The 24,813-nt window shown below is 49.7% G+C and overlaps 1 protein-coding gene across 1 annotated transcript; it reads right to left on the reverse strand.

Annotated features, from left to right (window-relative positions):
- Positions 1-8,988: 8,988 nt before the first annotated feature.
- On the reverse strand, positions 8,989-9,825 carry LOC126482212 (ankyrin repeat domain-containing protein 65-like). Its single transcript, XM_050106191.1, has one exon. It carries the CDS (start codon positions 9,823-9,825, stop codon positions 8,989-8,991), a length of 837 nt encoding a protein of 278 aa, XP_049962148.1.
- Between the last annotated feature and the right edge of the window lie 14,988 nt (positions 9,826-24,813).

Here is a 24,813-nt window from a genome sequence, read left to right on the forward strand (position 1 = left end):
TTGGAGAAGCCAATCTCCATAAGCGGTTTCTGCATAGCCTGTTTGGCCAACCAGTAAGCAAGTTGGTTGCCTGGGATTCTGACATGACCTGGGATCCCAACAAACACTATTGAACGAGTGGACTGTTCCAGGGCGTAGATGGACTCCTGGATGGCCGTTACCAAAAGATGATGAGAGTAGCACTGGTAGAAAACTTGTAGGCTGCTCAAGGAGTCAGTACACAGGAGAAATGATTGGCCTGGACATGAGCATATGTGCTCGAGAACACGAGATATGGCAGTCAGCTCTGCAGTGGAAACACTGGAGCCATCTGGCAAGGAGTGCTGTTTCTATGTCCTCCACGAACACAGGCAAAGCCAACGTGACCAACAGCTATTGAGCCATAGTGTAAACCAATTCATGGTGCCGGTACATGTCGAGGATCGAGAGGAAGTGAAAGCGGAGAGTCACAGGGTTAACTGAGTCCTTAGGGCCATGTGAAAGGTCTAGGTGAAGCCACGGCCTAGGTGTACTACATGGTGGTGTTCGTGAATGAACCTCACATGTAGGTAGTAGAGGCAAGTACTCCAGTTCTGAGAGAAGGGATCGCACACGCACTGCAATTTTAAGCTCTGACCTGGGCCACCGAGGAGAGATGAATGTCCGTGGATGGGAAAAGGAAATGGTAATTCAGATACACAGGAGAACTACAGATGTGTGCAACGCAAATGGAGAGCCATTGCACACACTGAACCTGCAATGGTGGGACTCTGGATTCCACCATTAGGCTGGTCACTGGACTCTTCCTAAAAGCTTCTGTCGCCAGGCGAACACCGAAGTTCGGCACTGGGACGAGTGTACACATTGCTGAGGGTGGTGCCAAATCATAAGCCACACTCCAGTAGTCAAGGTGGGATTGAACAGGGTCTCTGCAGAGCTGCAACAGCGTATAGCAGTCTGCACCACAGTTGGTGTTTTTCAGGCAGTGGAGGGCATTGAGGTGCTGCCAGCACTTCCACTTAAGCCTATGGAGGCCAGGAAGCCACTTCCATCTGGCATCAATAGACAGTCCTAAGAACCGATATGTCTCCACTACATTGAATAGATCATGAAGGTAAAGTTCTGGAAGAATGGTACGACTTTGCAGCCGAAAACCGGAAACCGTGGGCTAGAGCCCATGACTGCGCCTTGTTGATGGCTCCCTGTAGGCGCCGCTCAGTAAGACTGGTGGAGAAGTACGAAATGCAGAAGTTGTCTGCATACAGAGAAGGTGAGGTGGATGGCCCTACAGCTGCTGCTAGACCATTAATGGCCACTAAAAATAGAGATACATTCAATATATAGCCCAGAGGGACCCCATTCTCCTGGATATGGGGCGAACTATGGGAGCCTACGATTTGGACATGGAAAGCACAAAGCAACAGGAAATTGTGGATAAAAATCAGAAGCGGGCCTCCGTGACCCCACTCGTATAATGTGGCAAGAATATGATGTCACAGGTCGTGTATAATGCTTTTTGGAAATTAAAAAAGACGGCAACCAGTTGTTGGCATATGGAAAACGCTGTTCGGATGGAAACTAGGTTATCACTGGTAGAGCGACCCTGGTGGACGCCACCCTGACATGGAGCCAGTAGGCCACGTGAATCCAGGATCAAACAACTGACACACCATACATTCTAGCAGCTTACAAAGAACGTTAGTGAGGCCGATGGGCCGATAGCTATCCACATCAAGTGGGTTTTTACTGGATTTAAGCACCGGAATGATCGTGCTTTCCCGCCATTGTGATGGCAAGACGCCATCGCACCAGATCCGGTTGAAGATGATAGGAGATGTCGCTTGTATTCGGATGAGAGATGTTTAATCATCTGACTGTGGATCCGATCTGGCCCAGGAGCTGTGTCAGGGCAATGTGCAAGGGCGCTGAGAAGCTCCCACCCAGTAAATGGGGCATTATAGTGTTCACTGTGGCGTGTAGCGAACAAGAAGACTTCCATCTGCCGTTTGGGGGTGCGAAAGGCCTGCGGCAATGTGCCCGGCAATGTGCCCGGCAATGTGCCCGGCAATGTGCCCGGCAATGTGCCCGGCAATGTGCCCGGCAATGTGCCCGGCAATGTGCCCGGCAATGTGCCCGGCAATGTGCCCGGCAATGTGCCCGGCAATGTGCCCGGCAATGTGCCCGGCAATGTGCCCGGCAATGTGCCCGGCAATGTGCCCGGCAATGTGCCCGGCAATGTGCCCGGCAATGTGCCCGGCAATGTGCCCGGCAATGTGCCCGGCAATGTGCCCGGCAATGTGCCCGGCAATGTGCCCGGCAATGTGCCCGGCAATGTGCCCGGCAATGTGCCCGGCAATGTGCCCGGCAATGTGCCCGGCAATGTGCCCGGCAATGTGCCCGGCAATGTGCCCGGCAATGTGCCCGGCAATGTGCCCGGCAATGTGCCCGGCAATGTGCCCGGCAATGTGCCCGGCAATGTGCCCGGCAATGTGCCCGGCAATGTGCCCGGCAATGTGCCCGGCAATGTGCCCGGCAATGTGCCCGGCAATGTGCCCGGCAATGTGCCCGGCAATGTGCCCGGCAATCGCATTTGCGTCGGTGGATAACACGCCATTGACGTTAATGCCATTGAGACCTGTTGGAGTCTGGTACCCAAAAGACGTTTGATCTTCGCCCCAACTTGGTAAGGTGACATGGTACCCAATGGTCGAGATGTATCTCTACCAACACTCCTGCTTCCGTGTTTTTATAAGCTGGCGAACACAGGCACGGAGCCGCTTAAAGGCTATGAGGTGCTCCAGGGAAGGATGCCGCTTATGCCTCTGTAGAGCTTGCTGACAATCCTTAATTGCCTCAGTGACTTCCGGCAACCACCAAGAGAGCGCGTTTTACGCCGCTGTAGCGATTGTTGTCACCTGCTCAACCATTACATCCATGTTAGAGTGTGGGGGAGAGTCAATGGTGACTACAGAGATTAATGTTTCCCGGTCTGCCTTGTTTAAAGCAAACCGGGACAGGCGTCCGTGTGCCTGACGCCAGGGCATTGACAGGATAATGGGGATGTGGTCACTACCACACAGGTCGTCATGTGCTCTCCAGTGGATAGATGGGAGAAGTCCTGGTCTGCAGATGGATAAATCAATGCTCAAGTATTTGTGAGACACTGAAATGTGTGGCAGCCCCAGTATTTAAGAGGCAGAGGTCGAACAAACGAAGTTTAGACATCTCTGCCACGGCCAGAAAGCACAGTGCCACCCCATAAGGGGTTATGGGCGTTAAAATGTCCCAGAAGTAGGAAAGGTTTAGAGAGATGATCAATCAGTCCAGCTAGTACAATCAGGGATACTGCATCATCTGGAGTAAGATACATAATGCAGTCTTATTTCCTGCATCGTCCTCATTCTGACAGCCACAGCTTTAAGAGGGGTTTGAAGGGGCACAGTTTCACTTGTGACTGAATTTAGGACATAAACGTGAATTCCACATGACACTATTATAGTCGCTACAGCTCCTGTAGTATTCCTTACAACCATGGAAGGCAGGGGTATACATTGCCAGGTACCAGGTTTCCTGCAGGGCAATGCAGGAAACTTAACTGCTGTAGCTCAGTCAGGCGGTGGAAAAAGCCGTCCCAATTCCACTATATGATGTCATCGTGAGACTGGGAAGGCATGGAACATTGAATGAGGCAGTTTACGCCTCACGGTCACCTGCAGTCACTGACGTTTTGCGTGAGCAGTTTATATCCATTGTGTCCGAGGTTCTGGCGAGATCTAGGTCCTCATTGGACACTAGAATCTCCATCTTATCCCAGACACACTGCTAGTAGTCAGTGGAGGAGTGGGGCAGGTGTAGCCTTCTGGTTCTGAGAGCTGACGAATTCGTGGAACTGATGTGGCTACAGCAGTTCACGTAGTGTTGGAGTATGAGGTGCTCATAGCCACAGGATGTAGGCGCTCATGTTGTCTCTTATCCTCAGTGTAGGTCTTGTATTGCAGGATTTTCCTCTTTCTGTAAAATCCTGCAGTCTGCAAGCAAGGTGAATGATGGTCTCTGCAGCTGAAACAGATGGGAGTTGGGGAATATGGCTTATTGGAATGTGATGGATGGCTACAAATTCGACATGTGAGGCTGGAAGTACAGTGGGAAAACATATGGCCGAACTTCCAGCTCTTAAAGCACCGCATTGGGGGAGAGATATATGGCTTGATATCTCAGCGGTCGACCATCACTTTGACCTTCACGGGTAAGGCCAAGATAAAGGCACCGGTGGCAACCTGATTATCCCTTGGACGATATGAACACCTCGCCACACTAAATTGACTCTCAGCTCTTCGTCTGACTGCAGAAGAAGGTACCTGTCTGAGATACTACCCTGGATTATATTTAACCTCTTATGTGGCCTGATGGTAACAAAGATACCAACTGGTTACAAGCGAGTTAAGTCTGACTGGGCAGAGGATGCTGCTTTATCAAGACTGATCCAGATCGCATTTTGGATGAGCCCTCCACCTCCCCAAATGTGTCCTCTAAATGCTCTACAAAGAACTGTGGCTTCATCGAAACAAAGGAGTCCCCATCAGTTCTCGTACATACAGGTGCCACCTGGCAGGATACTCACTGCTGGGAGTCCCAATGCCCCAGAGAGATGGGCATCTACTCCTTGGCATACATGGGGGGTATATGGCGCAGGCATCAGCAGAGTGATCCCTGTGTTGTCAGTGGGCTACAACCAATAGGGTACATGGCGGCCTCACTAATACAGTGACTACCATGCTGGATATGTGGTGCAAAGAAGTCCATGGTCATCATCTGCGCAAAAAGCAACACTGCATAGTGCATGTTTGAAAACGCACCCAGGAAGGGGTCCTCGCCCAAGAGATGGAGTGCAGTGCGACGACGAAAACGTGGGCTGAAGATCTCTAAGCATGATGGACACGATGCACCATGTAAGGCGCACTTTCTCAATTGGCTCAATCTTCGGGAAAATTTTGAAAAATGGAGGTCAAACCCTAAAGGGCGGCTCCTTTTAGTCGCCTCTTACGACAGGCAGGAATACCCCGGACCTATTCTAATACCCGGACCGCAGGAGGGTGAACACTAGGTGAGAATGTCAATCCCACACGACTGCAAAACGAAGAATTAATAGACATAATTGTTCTCTTAATTAAGTTTACTAGTGGTGCTTTGAAGTCCTGCCAGATTCTATGTGGTATTACATAACTCTAAAGCCAGTTAAACATGTAGGGACACAAAGGTCCCATTCCATACAGTTTGCGTTTCCTACACTGGATGTCTGCAGAGGCTGCACGCCATTACAAAGCCTATAAATCGGCCTCAGATGTAAGTAAATATCTGTACTGCAAATGGCTGCTTTGGGTGTGATAGAACGCTGCAAGATTATGCAATTAAAAGTAAGGTTCATCTGTGAACTGAGGTGTCAGTTCCTATGTAGTTACCTTTATGAATACTAATTTTAAATGTCAGGAAATTTGTCAGTACAGTAGCCTTTTAATATTCAGTTTTAACGTAAAATATAGTGGACTTAGCAACCCTATCAGATCCAGGGCAGCGACTTCTAAAACTGAGGCTACATTGACCTTTGGTTGTTTTGCATTGATATCTACAGCGTTCATTACCTTCAGGGCCTTTTGTAAGTAAAAACATCCTTACTGAGGACAATCACACTACATTTTATAGAAAATAGAACATTAGAGAACTCCTATTGTTTTGTTTCACGTTATGGCTACCTACGTCTTCTCGACGAAAAAATTCGTCCTCAACTACGAAATTTCCCAGATGATTTTGTACAGCATATTATGTAGTGATGACAGAAGATGAAATGATACATAGTACTCTGCTGAATAATACAGAAACTCTTTAGGCATGTGCTAGTACTTCACAGAATATTACAGAACCTGAATTAAGTGCAAAAGAGGAAGGGGCAGATACTGAAATGTACAAACTTATCCCTTTGGGTGTGTGCTAGTACTGTAGTTCACAGAATATGGATGGACAGTCGTGCAGTTCACTTTCTTTCAAGTTATTATGGAAATAAAGTATGCAGTGTGTTCAGAACACAGAAAGATGGAACAAAGATTGGTGTGGTGGCACAGTTTTAGAAAATTATGATGAACAATTGGTTGAGGTACATAAAGCTGAAATCGTGTGGTCTTTATGAAAGATATAAAGTCAAAGTATCGATACAGACTGTTTTATGCAGCGATGGAAACGATCCCCCTGAATTTCATACTGTGACATAAAACACTTCCTGTGTGATTTCAAACATAGAACTACACTGACTACTCACACTTTGAAAGTGAATGTCCAAAACACTGGGAAGGCCCAAAAAGGATCAAAGTTCTCAACTCTAAGGAGACGAAAGACAGGATTTTTGTTACCAAACTATGTACGTTTCCAGAATAAAGGATCTCTCTAGCTACTAGCTAATTTGTCAACTCGGGAGGCAGATGTGAACTTCGCTGATCTACGAAGTTGGAGTCTAGACGTTAATGGAAGTGCTGAGAGCGAAATTTTTGTGTGTGAAATAAATTTTTCTAAGTATCACCAGAAGCCAAAATCCTAGCTATTTGTTTTGGAACATCAGTCCATTAATCTAATTCGCATGTACAGTACAGGATTTACAGGACCTCTGCATATTTTATGAACTGTAATGACTTTGTATCATTGTTTTGAATAAAATGATTACTAATTCGGTAAGAGTTGAACTGGTGGTGGTTGTTTTCAGTATGCAGAGTTGTTTGATACTGCTCATGCTACTCGACCCGAAGGACTACTTCCTACACTGTTCTGAATCTGCTTACTGTATTCATCTCGTGGTCTCTTCCTACTATTTTTACTTCCCATACTTCTGTCCAATAATACTAACAGGTAAATGGGTGACACCTTGATGTCCCGGAGTGTCCTATCAACTGGTCTTTTCTTTGAGAGAAGTTGCATCATAAATTTCATTTCTTCCCTATTCTATTCAGTACCTCATTAGTTACACAACATACCCATCTAATCATCAGCATTATTCTGCAGCACCACATTTCAAAAGAAATGAATGTAACTATCCTCTGTCTGGAGTGTGGGACTACAGCTGGTCAATTTTTAATACAATACCAATCGCCATTATTTAAGTTTTATTTATAGGCTACCAGTTTCAACAAAACAATGTCATCTTCAGGCCTATACAATGGTTAGAACAGAGCAATAAGTACATATTAAAATACAGAGCATATTGTCTAAAAGACGCAAATGTTAACATATTATTTTACATAATTAAAAGAACTCGGTCTTAATTAAAATTACATGATACAACATAATATGTATTAACAAATCATTCATGCATACTGTGATACCATCAGTAACCTTAAGGAAGTATTCATAAAACAGAAGTGTCAAAGGAATGCAACTATCAGTCCTGTATATCCATTGTAAATATATGTGGTTATACTCTGTTTTTGTCAAAAAGTAAAAAGTAGGTAAAGGGACCACTAATCATATGTAAAGTAGGTATCAAGATCATATCAGGTTAAATAAAGGGGGTACACTGTAAACAATGGTACTCTAATAGCTGTGCTCAATGGTTGCTTGACAACCTACAAGGAGGAACTAGAACACTTTATGATTAAGCAAAAATAAAAATATGAAAGTAAAAAATAAGTTAAAATGTGTCCACCCATGTAATAAGACCATGGATACCACACCGAAAAGTGGATATTGTGTATGTTAACCTTTTCAAAAAGCACACTTTTCAACAATAAGACAAGGTTTTCATGTTTTTAATTGTAAGAACACTACTTGGAAGATGGGAAAGCAACATCAGTTATTCTTAACATACTTCTGCGGAGTATCTATGGAACGAAGATAACAGTTGTCTCGTTAAATGAAGCTGTGAAAATATACTATTTGACCAAGTTACTACAAATTCTAAATATCGAATAGTGTTTAACCAAACCAGACGTTGACTGTTCCATATAGATTGTAGCAGAAACGCAAAAACCAGAAGGTAAGAAGTACATAACATGAAATGTTAAATGAGAGTCCACATTGGGTACAAAATTGGCATAGTAAAAGGATGTACACACAATATAATATGTCAATATATCACTTCTTAATCATGTAATCACGGAAAAGTCATTGTTCTGACCTTCATTGTATAGACCTGAAGATAACAATGTTCTGTATAAACTGGGAACTTAAAAATAAAACGTAAATAATTGGCATTGTATTATTGGGCATTTCAAAATGTTTCTGTTTAAATCGTTTATGATCCATAGATGGTTGCACTCTAGACAAATACATTCAGAGAACACTGCCTAATTTTTCTGTCTGTATTTGATGTTAAATCCCAGTCTACATTTTATATCTTCTACGTTTCGCCTCAGTTTCCTGCACAAATAGCAAAACTATACTACTTTCAACATCTCTTTTCCTAACCCACCGCCAGCTGTGGCCGAGCTGTTCTAAGCGCTTCAGTCCGGAACTGCACTGCCGCTACAGTTGCAGTTTCGAATCCTGCCTCGGGCATGGATGTGTGTGATGTCCTTAGGTTATTTAGGTTTAAGTAGTTCTAAGTCTAGGGGACTGACTACCTCAGATGTTCTGTCCCATAGTGCTCAGAACCATTTGAAAGATTTTTCCCAAATCCAATCTCCTGACTGTCACCAGATGTAATTGGACAACAATTATCCTTATTTTGCTTTTGTTGATGTTAATTGTAACTCCTCCTCTAAAGCCACTATTCCATTCCATTCAACTGCTCTTTTAAGTCCTTTGATGACTGACAGAATTACGAAGTTATCAGCAAACCTCAGTTTTTATTCTTGCTCTTGGACGAATTCCTACTTTGGTTTCCTTCAACGCTTGTTCAATTTACAGACTGAATAAAGTCAGGAATAGGCTACAACCCTGTGTCACTCCCTTAAAAACTGAACTCCAATTACTGTAAATAAAGGGTTAAATAATGGAAGATGCCAAGTGTACACCGCCCACCGCCGGCGCCTACCTGGGCGGCCCGAGGCGCAGCAGGTGCTCCACGATGTCCGGCGCGCCGTTGGCGGCCGCCCAGTGCAGCTCCGTGCTGCCGGTGTCGTCTACGCGCGGATTGTAGGCCGCCGCAGGCAGCATCATCCTCGCCGCCTCCAGCTGCGACCGCCGCAGCGCGCAGTTCAGCGCCGTGCGGCCGAGGCCGTCCGCGGCTCCTGCCGCGGCGACCGCCCCGTGCGCCGACAGCAGCAGCCTCAGCGCGCCGGTGGCGCCCGCGGCCGCCGCCACGTGCAGAGCCGTCTGCCCCGCCGCGTCGGTGGCCGCGGCGTCGGCCCCGGCGCCCAGTAGGGCGCCGCACTGCGCCGCGTCGTCCCACCTGGCCGCCTTCATCAGCGGCGTCTGGCCATCCAGGTCGCGGCAGTCGACCTGAGCGCCCGCCTCCACCAGCAGCCGAGTCGCAGACAACTTGCGCGTCACCACCGCGTAGTGCAGCGCTGTGAAGCCGTTCCGGTCTACTGCCTCTAGGTCCAGTCCCGTAGCACAGCGCCTGCCTAGGAATAGCAGGCTCCCGAGGATAGCCTCGTTGCCCACACCGACCGCCCAGTGCAGGGACGTTTTGCCGCCGGCGCCGCAGTCGTTCGGACCGTCCTCCGACTCTACGAACCGGCGAATCGTCTCGCGGTCGTCGATAGCCGCGGCAGCTATGAGCGGGGGTGCGTGCTGCGCCATTCCTGCCGGAACGGCCTCCATGAGCGAGGCAATAGCCGCCTCCACTTTCGCCTCTCTGGCATCCAGAGCCCCACAGTCCGAGGGAAATGGCAGTGTCTCCTCGCATCCGATCATCATCGCCATAGTATGTCTGCTGCCGCTGTAACAGTGTGGTCGCACTATAAATTCCATTTACTTCGCACTCCACCCGTCATTTATAAAACTAATTTCTTATTTGAGAAACCAAAAACACTGAATATTCTCCAGGCTCTACAATCTAAATCGTGCCAGTAGCTCCTTAACACCTGCAATTCTTCCAATTTCTGAATTTTTAAGAACTTGTACACAGCTTGAGCAGCTACCATATAATGGTTTGTTGGTTCAGGGCATAAAGGGACCAAACCAGAGAGTCATCACTGTTTCTCCTGATGCTACTAAGGTTCAAGGTACAAAAACACTAACACCACACCTAAAAAGGAAACCAGTTGAACAAAAAACAGGAAAAACATACATCACAAGGAAAAGTAGAAGAAAGTATTAAAACCATAGATCAGAAGGTCTGGGCTGGCTCATCACAATAATAAAAAGGGGATGAGCCAGCCACTATGCAACACATTAAAATGTCCATCCGCACAAGACAAGGCGTGATGAACACATGTAGGGAAAAGAAGACCACCAAGACAAACACTTGCAAAGAAAGTGCGACAGAGTTATGTAAGGTGGCAATGGCCTTGCACCTTACACGAGTCCATTTAACGTGACACTATAGGTTTTGTTGGAGTAATACTCCAAATTACGGTGTAGGAAGTCTCTGTGGAAACTCATCGGCACGCGAAAATTCCGCGATATTGTAATTGTAAGATTTTGCGGAAAGGCAGTACACGAGACAGAGCTCGGCTACATCCCCATCTAGCCGCTGAAAGTCACAGCCTGACGGTATGAATGGTGTACTGGGGGATTTCTGTAATCCGTTTAGAGAGGCCAGAGAGGCCACAGCGTCCGCCAACCTCTGAGGGAAGTGCTGCTGCAGGTGTTCAAGTGTTTACCAAAACAGAGCAGTGGAGTGGAGTGGAGCTGAGTGGATAGCTGGATGGGCTTTCCTCTGCATGCTCTCGCCTATGTCCCATTAATTTTATGCCTTCGAGTAACTCAAGTGGGGCAGGCCAGGAGTTCCAAATAAACTTTCAATGCTAGAATCTGTGTTTCGCTACGACAGGGCATCTCGAGTGGTCTCTTGGGAGAAAAGTTCCAGTAAACGTGTTATTGCCCACAGCTGTGGTTCTTTCCAGCCGGCGAGGGCGGAGTTTGCTTGTGAAAATTTGTAGAAATGGAAGAATTGTGGAAGAGAGTTCTATTCCCAGGCCATACATTGGTCAGCACTGGCAAACTCTGTATTTTGAGAGCTTCTAGTGATGTGATTCGCTCGGTAAAAGGTGAAGAGCGATCTTTCTGGACTCTGTCGAGGTCTTCCATTCTGGGCTCTCGTACTGAGAGAGGACACTAGCCAAGTCGTCTCCCATCTTGGTATTTCGTTCTGAGTGTACGTTAGCCGCGGCAGCTCTTTGCTGCCAGTAAGATCATTGCAAATAGAGAAGTTTATGGACAGCAGTCTGCTGTCCGAGTAGTGTAGGACTGTACTTTCCGAGACGCCACACGCCAAGCGCATAACCGCGCCATCGCCGTCGGAGACCGCTGCTGCGACAGGAACATTATGGTGAGATGGCTCCCACTACAGCCTGTGTTAGGAGTAACGTTAAATAGTTGGATCACGAGCAATTGCTGTTTCCACAGAGGTTTCACGGTACTTTAGGGTGTAGTGGTTCTTCGTATTTTACGTTTTGTGTCGATGTCAGTCTGTCAGCCAAGTTATAAGAGATCGCGTTTTGGACTAATTTTAACACAGTTCACTGCCAATGTCAAGAGGATAATTTGTAAATTGTTCATTGTGTTTTATTCAGCAATGATCTGAAGGTTATAATAAAATTGTGATTCAGTAGAGCCTTTACTTTCAGCAGTTGATCCTAAATTCACCCTTTTGCTTTATTTTATTTCTGTGTATGTGTGATGTCATTCAACACTAAGTGTTCGTGATCATTCATGTTTGGAAGTAAAAACTGGTGTGACGCTACCACCGCAGATTAATTTGGGGTGACAGGGCCACATTTAAATCTAGCATTATCCATTTTTGCGTACAGTTCCACTCCCAATTTCTCTGTAAGTTGTTTGTCAGGGGAGAACATGCGCAAAAATTGGACAAGCAATGGGTGAGGTGTTACAGTTAAAATGGAGGGAGGGTGGCAGCCTCAAAAAGAAGGCTAAATGCCCAACCTTAGATGGTATTATAAAAACTCCTCATGAATAAAATGCAAAACTAAATCTGCTGTTGCGACATTGTCGCCCAACACCAAACGTAGGGTGGTGGGAAGGTTAAAAGTCCGCCGTTGAGCGGCGGAAAGTGGGCAGTTCAGCAAGATGTGGATGACAGTCATGTGAGCCACAGTGACACCGATGGGTTCTCGCAACGGAGGAGAAAGCCATGTCTTAGCCACATATGGCCAATGGGGAGCCAGCAGATAACAGTCCCTGCAAGAGGTCTGCGTGGGTCTTCCACACATTCGTATACTCTTTAAGGGCACGCAGTATGTTGTGTGTACTGAGATTATGCCATTCCGTCTCCCAAAGCTCAAAAACATTACAACTATACAATGACTGCAGGTCAGTTACAGCAATCTCTAGAAGCTGTTTCTGTGTAGCCTGTTTGGCCAGCCTGTCAGGAAGTTCGTTTCCTGGGATTCTGACATGGCCTGGGGTCCACACTAACACTGCAGAACGACTGGACCGTTCCAGGGCATAGATTGGCTCCTGGATGATCGCTACCAAAGGATGGCAGGGGTAGCACTGGTAGATAGCCTGTAGGCTGCTCAAAGAGGCACTACAGAGAAGAAACGACTCATCAGGGCATGAGTGGATGTGCTCAGTAGCACAAGATGTAGCCAACAGCTCTGCAGTGGAAACACTGCAGCAAAGTGACCATCAGCAATTGAGCCATCAGTGTTAACCACTTCACAATCCCAGTACATGCCAAGAATCGATTCATACGTGAATGGACCTCGAGTATAGGTGGTAAAGGCAAGGACTCCACTTCAGATGAGACCTGACGCAAACTGCAATCTGTAGCCCTGAACTGGGCCTCCGATGCAGGAGATGAACTGCCATGGATAGGAAAAGGCGACGGTAATTCAGATGCACAGGAGAATACGAATGTGTACAATGTAATTGGTGAGCAGTTGTGCATGCCTAACTTTCAATGGAGGGACTCCAGCTTCCACCAGGACGCTGGTCTCTGGACTCATCCTAAAAGCTTCTGTTGCCAATCTAACGCCACAGTTGTGCAATGGGTCGAGTAAACGCAATACTGAGGGCGCCACCGAACCATAAACCGGACTCCCATGGTCAAGGTGGCATTGAACTAGGCTTCTGTAGAGCTGCAGCAGCGTAGAGCTATCTGCACCCCATTTGGTGTTGCTCAGGCATTGGAGGGCACTGAAATGCTGCCAGCACTTCTGCTTCAGCTGCTGAAGATGAGGATGCCACATCAATCGGTCGTAGAAAACCAGTCCTAAGTATCGATATGATGAGACCATGACTGCACATTGTGGATGGTGCCACTTGGCCACACTAGTACTGGAGGAGCAGTACGAAAGGCAGAAGTCTTATGTTTACAGAGAAGGTGAGACCGACAGCCCGATCGTGGTTTCTGCCACAGAAACATCGTTCTAGTGACCTGCCCAAGTACCACAACGATGGTACTATGTGGGTGAGATTTGACAATGACAGCAGAGGTGAAAGCTTTCCAGTCTGCCCTGTTTAAAGCCCATCTTGGTAGACATCTGGGACAGTGACGCTGGGGGAGTGACACCAAGATGGGAAAGTGATCACTATCACAAGTCATCATGGGCTCTCCAGTGGACAGATGGGAGAAGTGCTTGGACTGCAGAGGGATAAACCAATGGCCAAGTAAGTGTCATGAGCCATACTGAAGTGTGTGGGGGCTCTAGTATTTAAGAGGCAGAGGTCGAGTTGAGAGTTTTGACGTCTCTGCCTCAGCCAGTAAGCACAGTGCTACCCCACAAGGGGTTATGGGCGTTAAGATCTGTCAAAAGTAGGAAAGGTTTAGGGAGTTGATCAGTGCAGCCAATGTGTTCAGGGGTACTGCACCATTTGGATGAAGATATACATTGCAGACAGTTATTTCCTGTGTCGTCCATATTCCGACAGCCACAGCTTCAAGATGGGTTTGAAGGGGCACAGATTCACTGCATACTGAGTCCAGGACAGAAACTCCACCTGACACTATTAAGGTCGCTACAGGTCTTTTAATATCCCCTACAGCCATGAAGGGCAGGGGTCTGCATTGCTGGGAACAAGGTTTCCTGGAGCACAATGCAGGAAGCAGGTGTAAAACTTAACAGTTGCAGTAGTTCACCCAGGTGGTGGAAAACGCAGCAATTCCACCAGAGGATGAAATTATCATGAGGCTGGGAAGACAGGTAGCATGCAAGGAGGCATGTTACACCTCAGGGTCACTGCTGCCAACGATTGAGTAGTTTTATCTATTCCTATTGTGGATGAGACATCAGTTAGACCCAGGTCCTCAATGGACCTTATCTCTGCCTCATTCACAGGAGCAGAATTGGGAGGGAGTGATGGTGTTGGGGCCACTGGAGGGTCCTTTTTCTTAGCATACTTCTTTGTTTGCTTGCCCCCTCTCTTCTCTTTACAGGCTTACTGGGATGAATTCTCCGAAGTAGCTTCAGGTATGGAGGAAGACTTTGCCCAGCAGCATTTGGCTTCTTTAGCTACTGGCGAGTGTCCGCTGTGGCATTAGTGGAGACGTTGGGGGAGTGTGTCCCAAACGACCCCTTCTGCATGAGGAACTGGAGGCTGTTGCTTATCGGGCTGGGGGAGGGGGGCCTTGCTTCCAAAGTAGGTGCTTTGGGAGGAACAGAAGTAGCTTCTAACGCTAACACCAAACGGAAGACGTAATCTGGAGGCCCAAAGCGCGCACTGTTCGCAGCATTGAGTTTGGTATGACTGGTACTTATGATGGCGCAGGTAACGTATCTGCAGCTTATGTGTATGTCAAGCAAACTGTGTGTAATTCAAATTTACATTTAGCCTCTTGGTAAATCAAGTCCAGGGTCTTATTCCAAGATTTTCCACTCTTTTTCGAATGCTGTGCCGTCTGGCGAGCAGGGGGAGTGCTGCTGTCTGCACTTGATACAAGTGGGAGGAGGTTCACAGGGAGTTTTTTTTTGTGGTTTTAGGGCGCACAACTTCAATGGTCATTATCGCCCAGACTACGTTAAGAATGCGCCGCGAGGCACAAGTTTAAAAACAACAACTAAAAGGGAAAACACGATAAAAGACAGAGTGACAGGCATAGGATTAAAAAAACAGCATAATCAAATGTCCTTAGAGAGGTTTGTCAAATTGATAAAACGGAGAACGTGAGCAGCTGCTCGTGGGTCATCCGCTAAAATGGCATCTAGAGTACATGGCAAGCCAAGATCAAGACGCAATGTGTTAAAATCCGGACAGGACGTTAAAATGTGGCGGACCGTCAGCAATTGCCCACATGGGCAGAACAGCGCTGGCGCAGCCGTCAGCAGATGGCGATGGCTGAACCGGCAGTGTCCAATGCGTAAGAGGGCCAAAACGACCTCCTCCCACCGAGAAGGGCGGGAGGAGGACGTCCAAGCCGCGGGAAGAGGTTTCAAGGCCCGAAGCTTGTTGTCCGTAAGTGCAGCCCCATCGGCATGCCACAGCGATAAAATGCGCCGACAAATTACCCTGCTACAATCCGACGAAGGGACACAACAAGAAGCTGTCCGAGGCTGGAGGACTGCAGCCTTGGCCGCAGCATCTGCAGCTTCATTCCCTGGGATACCGACATGGCCAGGAACCCACATAAAGCTAACCGGAGAACCGACATCCACCAGCTGCTGAAGAGAGCGTTGGACCCGGTGCACGAAAGGGTGAACCGGATACGGATCACTGAGGCTCTGGATGGCGCTCAGGGAATCAGAGCAGATGACATAAGCAGAATGTCGGTGGCAGCAGATGTAAAGAACAGCCTGGTAGAGGGCAAAGAGCTCAGCTGTGAAGACCGAACAATGGCCATGGAGCCGGTATTTGAAACTTTGTGCCCCGACAATAAAGGAACACCTGACCCCGTCATTGGTCTTTGAGCCATCTGTTTAAATGAAGGTCATATTAATGAACTTCGAACGAAGTTCGACAAAACGGGAGTGGTAGACTGAACCGGGGGTAACCTCCTTTGGGAGCGAGCTGAGGTCAAGGTGAACGCGAACCTGAGCCTGGAGCCAAGGTGGCGTGTGGTTCTCGCCCACTCGAAAGGCTGCAGGGAGTGAAAAATTAAGGTGTTGAAGGAGGCGACGAAAGCGAACTCCAGGGGGTAACAGGGCAGAGACATACAACCCGTATTGATGGTCGAGAGAGTCGTCAAAAATGGGACGATAAGACGGGTGGTCGGGCATTGACAGTAGCTGACAGGCATACCGACAAAGCAGTATATCGCGCCGGTAGGTGAGCGGCAATTGGCCAGCGTCAGCATGAAGACACTCTACGGGACTAGTATAAAACGCTCCGATCGCAAGTTTTTTTTTGTGGGGTGTAAGGGCGCTCAACTGCTGAGGTCATTAGCGCCCAGTCACTGTTGTTAGAGCACATGGAATCTAGTAAAACTCAAGGGGAAGGGGGGGACACCAGAAGGACCTGACAAGGATGCAGATAAAATAAGTAAAAAGGTTAAATGTCTTTGGACAAGCCAGTTAAAGTTACAAAACGCAGAATACGAGCAGCTGCTCGGGCGTCATCAGCTAAAACATCTGGTAAAGTAGATGGCAGGGACAGGACAACACGAAATTGACTAAAACGGGGACATGACAATAAAACATGGCACACTGTTAATGCCTGACCACAAGGGCACTGCGGGGCTGGGTCACCGGAGAGCAGGTAGCATTGGCTAAACCAGCAATGCCCAATCCGCAACCTGGTCAGAAGGACCTCCTCTCTCCGAGACGGCCGGGAGGAGGTTGTCCAAGTAGTTGGGAGCGGTTTGACTGCCCGGAGCTTGTTTCCTTGGAGGGATGACCAAGCATCCCACCACAACGACACAAGCCTCTTACACACATCCCCACGAACGTCAGATGACGGGACACAGTGGGAGGCTCGCCAAGGCAGGAGGACTGCAGCCTTGGCTGCAGCATCCGCAGCCTCATTCCCAGGCACTCCTACATGTCCGGGAACCCACAGAAAGCTGACAGGAGAACCATTAGCAGCGAAAGAATGGAGGGACTGCTGTATCCATTGAATCAAGGGATGGACCGGATAGGGAGCTCCAAAGCTCTGAAGAGCACTGAGTGAGTCAGAGCAGAGTACGTACGATGAATGGCGGTGGCGGCGGGCATACTGAACGGCCTGATGGAGAGCAAAAAGCTCGGCCATAAAGCTCGAACATTGGTCGAGGAGCCGGTATTTAAAGGTGGCGGCCCCGACGACAAAGGCACAGCCGACACCATCGTCAGTTTTGGAGCCATCGGTGTAAATAAAGGTGTGACCGGCAAGTCGAGCACGAAGTTCGACAAACCGTGAGCAATACACTGCAGCCGGAGTACCCTCTTTCGGGAGTGAGCGGAGGTCAAGATAAATATGAACCGGAGCCTGGAGCCAAGGTGGTGTCGGGTTCTCACCCTCTCTGAAGGTGGTAGGGAGGGCAAAATCCAATTGTCGAAGCAGGCGACGGAAGCGGACTCCGGGGGGCAGCAGGGCAGACACATACAACCCGTACTGACAGTCGAGAGAATCGGCGAAGAAGGACTGGTAAGCAGGGTGGTCGGGCATAGACAACAACCGGCAGGCATACCGACGCAGCAGTACGTCGCGCCGGTAGGTCAATGGTAACTCGGCAGCTTCAGCATAAAGACTCTCGACAGGACTAGTGTAGAAGGCTCCAGTCGCAAGACGTATACCCCGATGGTGGATGGAGCTGAGCCGGCGTAAGAGGGATGGCCGAGCGGACGAGTAGACGAAGCTCCCATAATCCAGCTTCGATCGGACTATGGACCGATACAAGCGAAGCAGGACAGTGCGATCCGCTCCCCAAGATGAACCGCTAAGGACTTTGAGGACATTAAGGGAACGTGTACAACGGGCCGCCAAATAAGACACATGTGGAGACCAACACAGTTTCCTGTCCAACGTGAGCCCTAGAAACTTAGTTGTTTCCACGAATGGGAGAACAACGGGACCGAGATGTAAGGATGGCGGAAGGAACGCTTTATATCGCCAAAAGTTGATACAAACCGTCTTCTCTTCAGAGAACCGGAAGCCATTTGCCACGCTCCATGAGTAGAGGCTGTCTAGACAACGCTGAAGGCAGCACTCCAGGAGGCATGTTCTCTGGGCACTGCAGTAGATCACGAAGTCATCGACAAAAAGAGAGCCTGAGACATTACGTGGAATACAATCCATAATAGGATTGATCGCTATGGTAAAAAGGGCAACGCTCAAGACGGAGCCCTGAGGCACTCCGTTCTCCTGGAAAAGATGTCGGACAATATGGAACCCACACGTACCCTGAACTTTCGATCTGTTAAAAAGGAATCAATAAAAAGGGGCAGACGACCGCGTAGGCCCCACCCGTGCATAGTGCGGAGGATACCTCCTCTCCAACAGGTATCATAAGTCTTCTCCAAGTCGAAGAACACGGCTACCGTTTGGTACCTTCGCAAAAAGTTGTTCATGATGAATGTCGACAAGGTCAAGGTGGTCAACAGTGGAGCGGCGGCGACGAAAGCCGCGTTGGGCATTAGTAAATAGCTGTCGAGATTCAAGAATCCAGACTAACTGAGCATTAACCATGCGCTCCATCACCTTACAGACACATCTTGTAAGAGAAATGGGGCGGTAACTAGAAGGAAGGTGTCTATCCTTCCCGGGTTTGGGTATAGGAACAACGACGGCATCACGCCAACACATGGGGACCTGACCTTCGGTCCAGACGCGATTGTAGGTACGAAGAAGGAAGCTTTTGCCCGCCGGAGAAAGGTGTGCCAGCATCTGAACGTGAATGGCATCTGGCCCCAGAGCAGAGGACCGGGACAGTGCAAGCGCACGTTCGAGTTCCCGCATAGTAAAGGGGGCATTATAAGTTTCCAGATTCAGCAAGTGGAAGGAAGGTCGCCAAGCCTCTTCTGCCTCTTTCCTGGGAAGGAAGGCAGGGTGGTAATGGACGGAGCTTGAAACCTCCGCGAAAAAGCGGCCAAAGGCGTTGGAGACAGCCGCAGGATCAACAAGGACCTCATTACCTGAGGTCAGGCCAGGTACCGAGGAGTGGGCCTTAATGCCCGACAGCCGGCGCAGGCCACCCCATACGACGGAAGAGGGAGTAAAACTGTTAAAGGAGCTGGTGAAAGAGGCCCAACAAGCTTTTTTGCGTTCTTTGATGACTCTACGGCATTGCTCTCGGAGTCTTTTGTATTCAATACAATTCGCCAACGTAGGATGGCGGCGAAAGGTGCGTAAAGCACGTCGTCGAGCACGGCTAGCGTCTCTACAAGCCTCATTCCACCAGGGGACGGAAACGCGACGTGAAGAAGAGGTAGTACGAGGAATGGAACGTTCGGCAGCATTGATGATAACAGCCGTGAGGTATTCGACCTGACTGTCACAACTGAGAAAATCGTGGTCCGGAAAGGTCGCCAGGGAGGAGTAAAGTCCCCAGTCAGCTTTCGGTATGTTCCAGCTCGAAGGACATGGGGATGGGGTGTGGTGCAGGAGACGAATGACACAGGGGAAGTGGTCGCTCGAATAGGTGTCAGAAAGGACATACCACTCGAACCGACGGGCAAGAGTGGTAGAACAGATCGAGAGGTCCAAGTGGGAGTAGGTATGAGTAGAGTCCGAGAGGAAAGTCGGGACGCCGGTATTGAGGCAGACAAGATGGAGATGGTTGAAGACATCCGCCAAGAGTGAGCCTCTTTGACAGGATGCAGGAGAGCACCAAAGGGGATGATGGGCATTGAAGTCGCCAAACAATAAAAACGGCGGGGGAAGCTGAACGATCAGGTGCATCATGTCAGCCCAACTAACAGCAGATAGCGGAGTGTAGATGGTACAAACTGAAAAAGTAAAAGCAGAAAGAGTAATGCGGAGAGCTATTGCTTGGAGTGGGGTGGTCAATGGGATGGGATGGTAATAGACATCGTCCCGAACGAGCAACATGACCCCACCATGAGCTGGGATACCGTCCACAGGGGTGAGGTCATACCGCTCTGAGGTATAGTGGGTAAAGGCAATACGGTCAGTCGGGCGCAACTTGGTTTCCTGGAGACCAAGGACGAGCGGACAGTGCAGGCGGAGGAGCAGTTGTAATTCCTCCCGATTAGATCGAATACCTCTTATGTTCCAATGAAACAACGCCATCGCTAGTCAAGAAGTTGGGGGAATGAGACGGGGAAGAGCTGGTCACCTTGACGGCCGCGGAGGGCCAGGTTGCGAGGGAACAACGCTACAACCGACGGGAGGCGGATCCGGTTCCATCGACTCGTCGCCAGCTGCGGCCGCTGTCCCTGGTTGTGTAGGAGGGGCAGCCTCATTTGACGACGAGAGGCCAGCTGAGCGCCTGGCAGCAGAGCGTCCCGGCGAAACTGATGACGGCCGGGAGCAGCGACTCACGGATGGAGCGTCAGACGAAACGCGCCGGGGTGGAGAGGGGGATGGAGACTACTACTTTGAGGCCTTCTTGGAAGGCCGAGGAGGCACAGGGATGGTGGGCTGGACCCGAAGAAGGTGGTCTTGATAAGAACGGACCCTGAACGCATCTTGCTGAGAGGCTCAATTTCCCCGATGGACGCCTGAGAAGAGGATCACTTCTCAGGTGGCGGGGGGAGAGGAGGAGGAGGAAGGGTGGCCCCTGGGGCAGAGGGGGCGGGGGCCACGGGGGAGGAGGATTTGGAAGGGAGGGATTTGGGAGGCGGAGGCAGAGCCCCCTGATGGGCGGAGGAGGCGGAGGGGGCAGGATAGGGGTGAGGATACCGCGGAAGGAGTGGACACAACTGAGGCAAACGAAGTGGTCAACGGCATGGGATGGAGGCGGTCATACTTCTTCCTGGCCTCAGAATAAGAGAGCCGATCCAAAGTTTTGAGTTCCTGTATCATCTTCTCCTTCTGATATGCGGGGCAGTCTGAGGATCTAGGCGAGTGGAGGCCAGGGCAATTAATGAACCGAGGTGGTGGGGTGCATGTATGTTCCTCAAGAAGAGGACGTCCGCAATCGCCACAAAGGGGCTCAGCCTCACACCGTGTCGACATGTGCCCAAAGCGCAGACACCGAAATCAGCGCATAGGAGGCGGGACGTAAGGTCGCACGTCGCACCGGTAGCACATCACCTTTACCTTCTCCGGGAAAACGTCCCCCTCGAAGGCGAAGATAAAGGCCCCAGTGTCAATGCGACGGTCTTTGGGGCCGCGCTGGGCCCGCCGGACGAAATGCACGCCTCGGCGCTCCAGGTTTGCCCTGAGCTGCTCATCAGATTGTAGCAGGAGGTCACGATGAAAAATAACCCCCTGCGTCTGATTTAGTGCCAGATGCGGGACAATGGACACTGGGATGTCCCCTAGGCGGTCGCACGCCTGGAGCGCTGCCGACTGTGTGGCGGAGGTGGTCTTGATAAGAACGGACCCTGAACGCATCTTGCTGAGAGGCTCAATTTCCCCGAAGATGTCCTCAATGTGCTGAACAAAGAACATGGGCTTGGAGGTGGCGAAGTACTTCGCCCCAAGCCGGCGGACCTGTCCCTCCTCCCAGGGAGTGGCCAAGGGGGATTTTTTTTTTTTTGTGGTTTTCGGGCGCACAACTTCAATGGTCATTAGCGCCCTGACTACTCTAAGACTGCACCGCGAGGCACAAGTTGACAACAACAACTAAAAGGGAAAACACAATAAAAGACAGACTGACAGGCATAGGATTAAAAAACATCATCAAATGTCCTTAGCGAGGTTTGTCAAATTGATAAAACAAAGAACACGAGCAGCTGCTCGTGGGTCATCCGCTAAAATGGCATCTAAAGTATTAGGCAGGTTAAGATCGAGGCGCAGTGTGTTAAGATCTGGACAGGACATTAAAATGTGTCTAACCGTCAGCAAGTGCCCACATGGGCAGAACGGCGCCGGCGCAGCCGTCAGCAGATGGCGATGGCTGAACCGGCAGTGTCCAATTCTTAACCTTGCTAAAACGACCTCCTCCCGCCGAGAAGGGCGTGAGGAGGGCGTGAGGAGGACGTCCAAGCCACGGGAAGAGGTTTTAAGGCCCGAAGCTTGTTGTCGGTAAGTGCAGCCCAATCGGCATGCCACAGCGACAACGCGCCGACAAATGACCCTGCTAAAATCGGACGAAGGGACACAACAAGAAGCTGTCCGAGGCTGGTGGACTGCAGCCTTGGCCGCGGCATCTGCAGCTTCGTTCCCAGGGATACCGACATGGCCAGGAACCCACATAAAGCTAACCGGCGTACCGACGTCCACCAGCTGCTGAAGAGAGCGTTGGATCCGGTGTACGAAAGGGTGAACCGGGTACGGATCACTGAGGCTCTGGATGGCGCTCAGGGAATCGGAGCAGATGACATAAGCAGAATGTCGGTGGCGGCAGATGTAAAGAACAGCCTGGTAGAGGGCAAAAAGCTCAGCTGTGAAAACCGAACAATGGCCATGGAGCCGGTATTGGAAACTTTGTGCCCCGACAATAAAGGAACACCCGACCCCGTCATTGGTCTTAGAGCCATCTGTATAAATGAAAGTCATGTTGTTGAACTTCGAACGAAGTTCCAAAAAACGGGAGTGGTAGACCGAACCGGGGGTGACCTCTCTTGGGAGCGAGCTGAGGTCGAGGTGAACGCGGACCTGAGCCTGGAGCCAAGGTGGCGTGCGGCTCTCGCCCACTCGAAAGGTTGCAGGGAGTGAAAAATTAAGGTGTTGAAGGAGGCGACGAAAGCGAACTCCAGGGGGTAGCAAGGCAGAGACATACAACCCGTATTGAAGGTCAAGAGAGTCGTCAAAAAAGGAACGATAAGACGGATGGTCGGGCATTGACAGTAGCCGACAGGCATACCGACAAAGCAGTATATCGCGCCGGTAGGTGAGTGGCAATTCGCCAGCGTCAGCATGAAAACTCTCTACGGGACTGGTATAAAATGCTCCGATCGCAAGTCGTAAACCCCGATGTTGTATGGAGTTGAGGCGGCGTAAGATGGATGGCCGTGCAGAGGAGTATACGAAACTCCTATAATCCAGCTTGGAGCGGACGATCGACCGATATAGACGAAGTAGGACGGTGCGATCCGCTCCCCACGACATACCACTGAGAACACTGAGGACATTTAAAGAACGGGTACAGCGGGCAGCCAAATATGACACATGAGGAGACCAGCTAAGTTTCCTGTCAAATGTAAGACCTAAAAATTTTGTTGTCTCCACGAATGGGAGAGCAACGGGACCGAGTTGTAAGGACGGTGGGAGAAACTCTTTGTAGCGCCAGAAGTTAATACAGACCATCTTCTCGGCAGAAAAACGGAAGCCATTGGCGACACTCCAGGAGTAAAGACAGTCAAGAGAACGCTGAAGACAGCGCTCCAGGACACGTGTATGCTGCGCGCTGCAATAGATGGTAAAATCGTCCACGAAAAGGGAGCCTGATACATCAACTGGGAGGCAATCCATTATTGGATTTATCGTTATGGCGAAGAGAGCGACGCTCAAAACTGAGCCCTGTGGCACCCCATTCTCCTGGTGAAAGGTGTCGGACAGGACAGAACCCACACGTACCCTGAACTGTCGATCCATTAAAAAGGAACGAATAAAAAGAGGGAGGCGACCGCGAAGACCCCATGTATGCATGGTGCGGAGAATGCCCGCCCTCCAACAGGTGTCGTAAGCCTTCTCCAAATCAAAGAACACAGCCGCGGTCGGGCGCTTCCGCAAGAAGTTACTCATAATGAAGGTCGACAAGGTAACCAGATGGTCAACAGCAGAGCGGCGCCTACGAAATCCACATTGTACATTGGTAAGTAGGCGTCGAAACTCGAGCAGCCAATCCAAACGAGAGTTAACCATTCGCTCCATCACTTTACAGACACAGCTGGTAAGCGAGATGGGTCGATAACTGGAAGGCAAGTGCTTGTCCTTCCCCGGTTTAAGAATCGGGACAACAATAGACTCGCGCCAGCATGCGGGAACATGTCCCTCAATCCAGATGCGATTGTAAGTACGAAGAAGAAAACCTTTACTCGCATCTGAATATGAATAGAATCAGGCCCTGGAGCGGAGGACTGTGACCGGGCAAGTGCGTTTCCGAGTTCCCGCATGGTGAATGGGGCATTATAACTTTCACGATTCGAGGAGGGAAGTTAGGTGGCCTAGCCTCCTCTGCCTGTTTGCGGGGGAGGAAGGCAGGGTGGTAATGAGCGGAGCTCGAAACCTCTGCGAAAAAGCGGCCGAAGGCATTGGAGACATCCTCCGGGGCCACAAGGACGTCATTCGCGACCATCAAGCCAGAAACTGGTGAGTGGACCTTAGTGCCAGATAGCCGGCGCAGGCTACCCCAGACAACAGAAGGAGTAAAACTGTTGAAGGTGCTTGTGAAAGCAGCCCAGCTGGCTTTCTTGCTTTCCTTAATAATACGGCGACACTGTGCACGTAATCGTTTATAAGTGATACAATTCGCCACTGTAGGGTGGCGTTTAAAGGTGCGTAAAGCACGTCGACGAGCACGTAAAGCGTCTCTACATGCTGCGGTCCACCAGGGGACCGGTACGCGACGTGGTGAAGGAGGGTGAGGGATGGAATATTCAGCAGCAGTGAGAATGACTTCCGTGAGGTATGCGACCTGACGATCGCAGCTTGCGAAGGTCTGATCCTGAAAGGTCGCCCTGGAAGAGAAGAGCCCCCAGTCTGCTTTGGAGATGTTCCAACTAGATGAGCACGGGGAGGGGGTATGCTGCAGGAGATGGATAACACACGGGAAGTGGTCGCTCGAATATGTATCAGGAAGTG

The sequence above is a fragment of the Schistocerca serialis genome, chromosome 5, assembly GCF_023864345.2.
Source record: "Schistocerca serialis cubense isolate TAMUIC-IGC-003099 chromosome 5, iqSchSeri2.2, whole genome shotgun sequence".
Classification (NCBI taxonomy): domain Eukaryota; kingdom Metazoa; phylum Arthropoda; class Insecta; order Orthoptera; family Acrididae; genus Schistocerca; species Schistocerca serialis.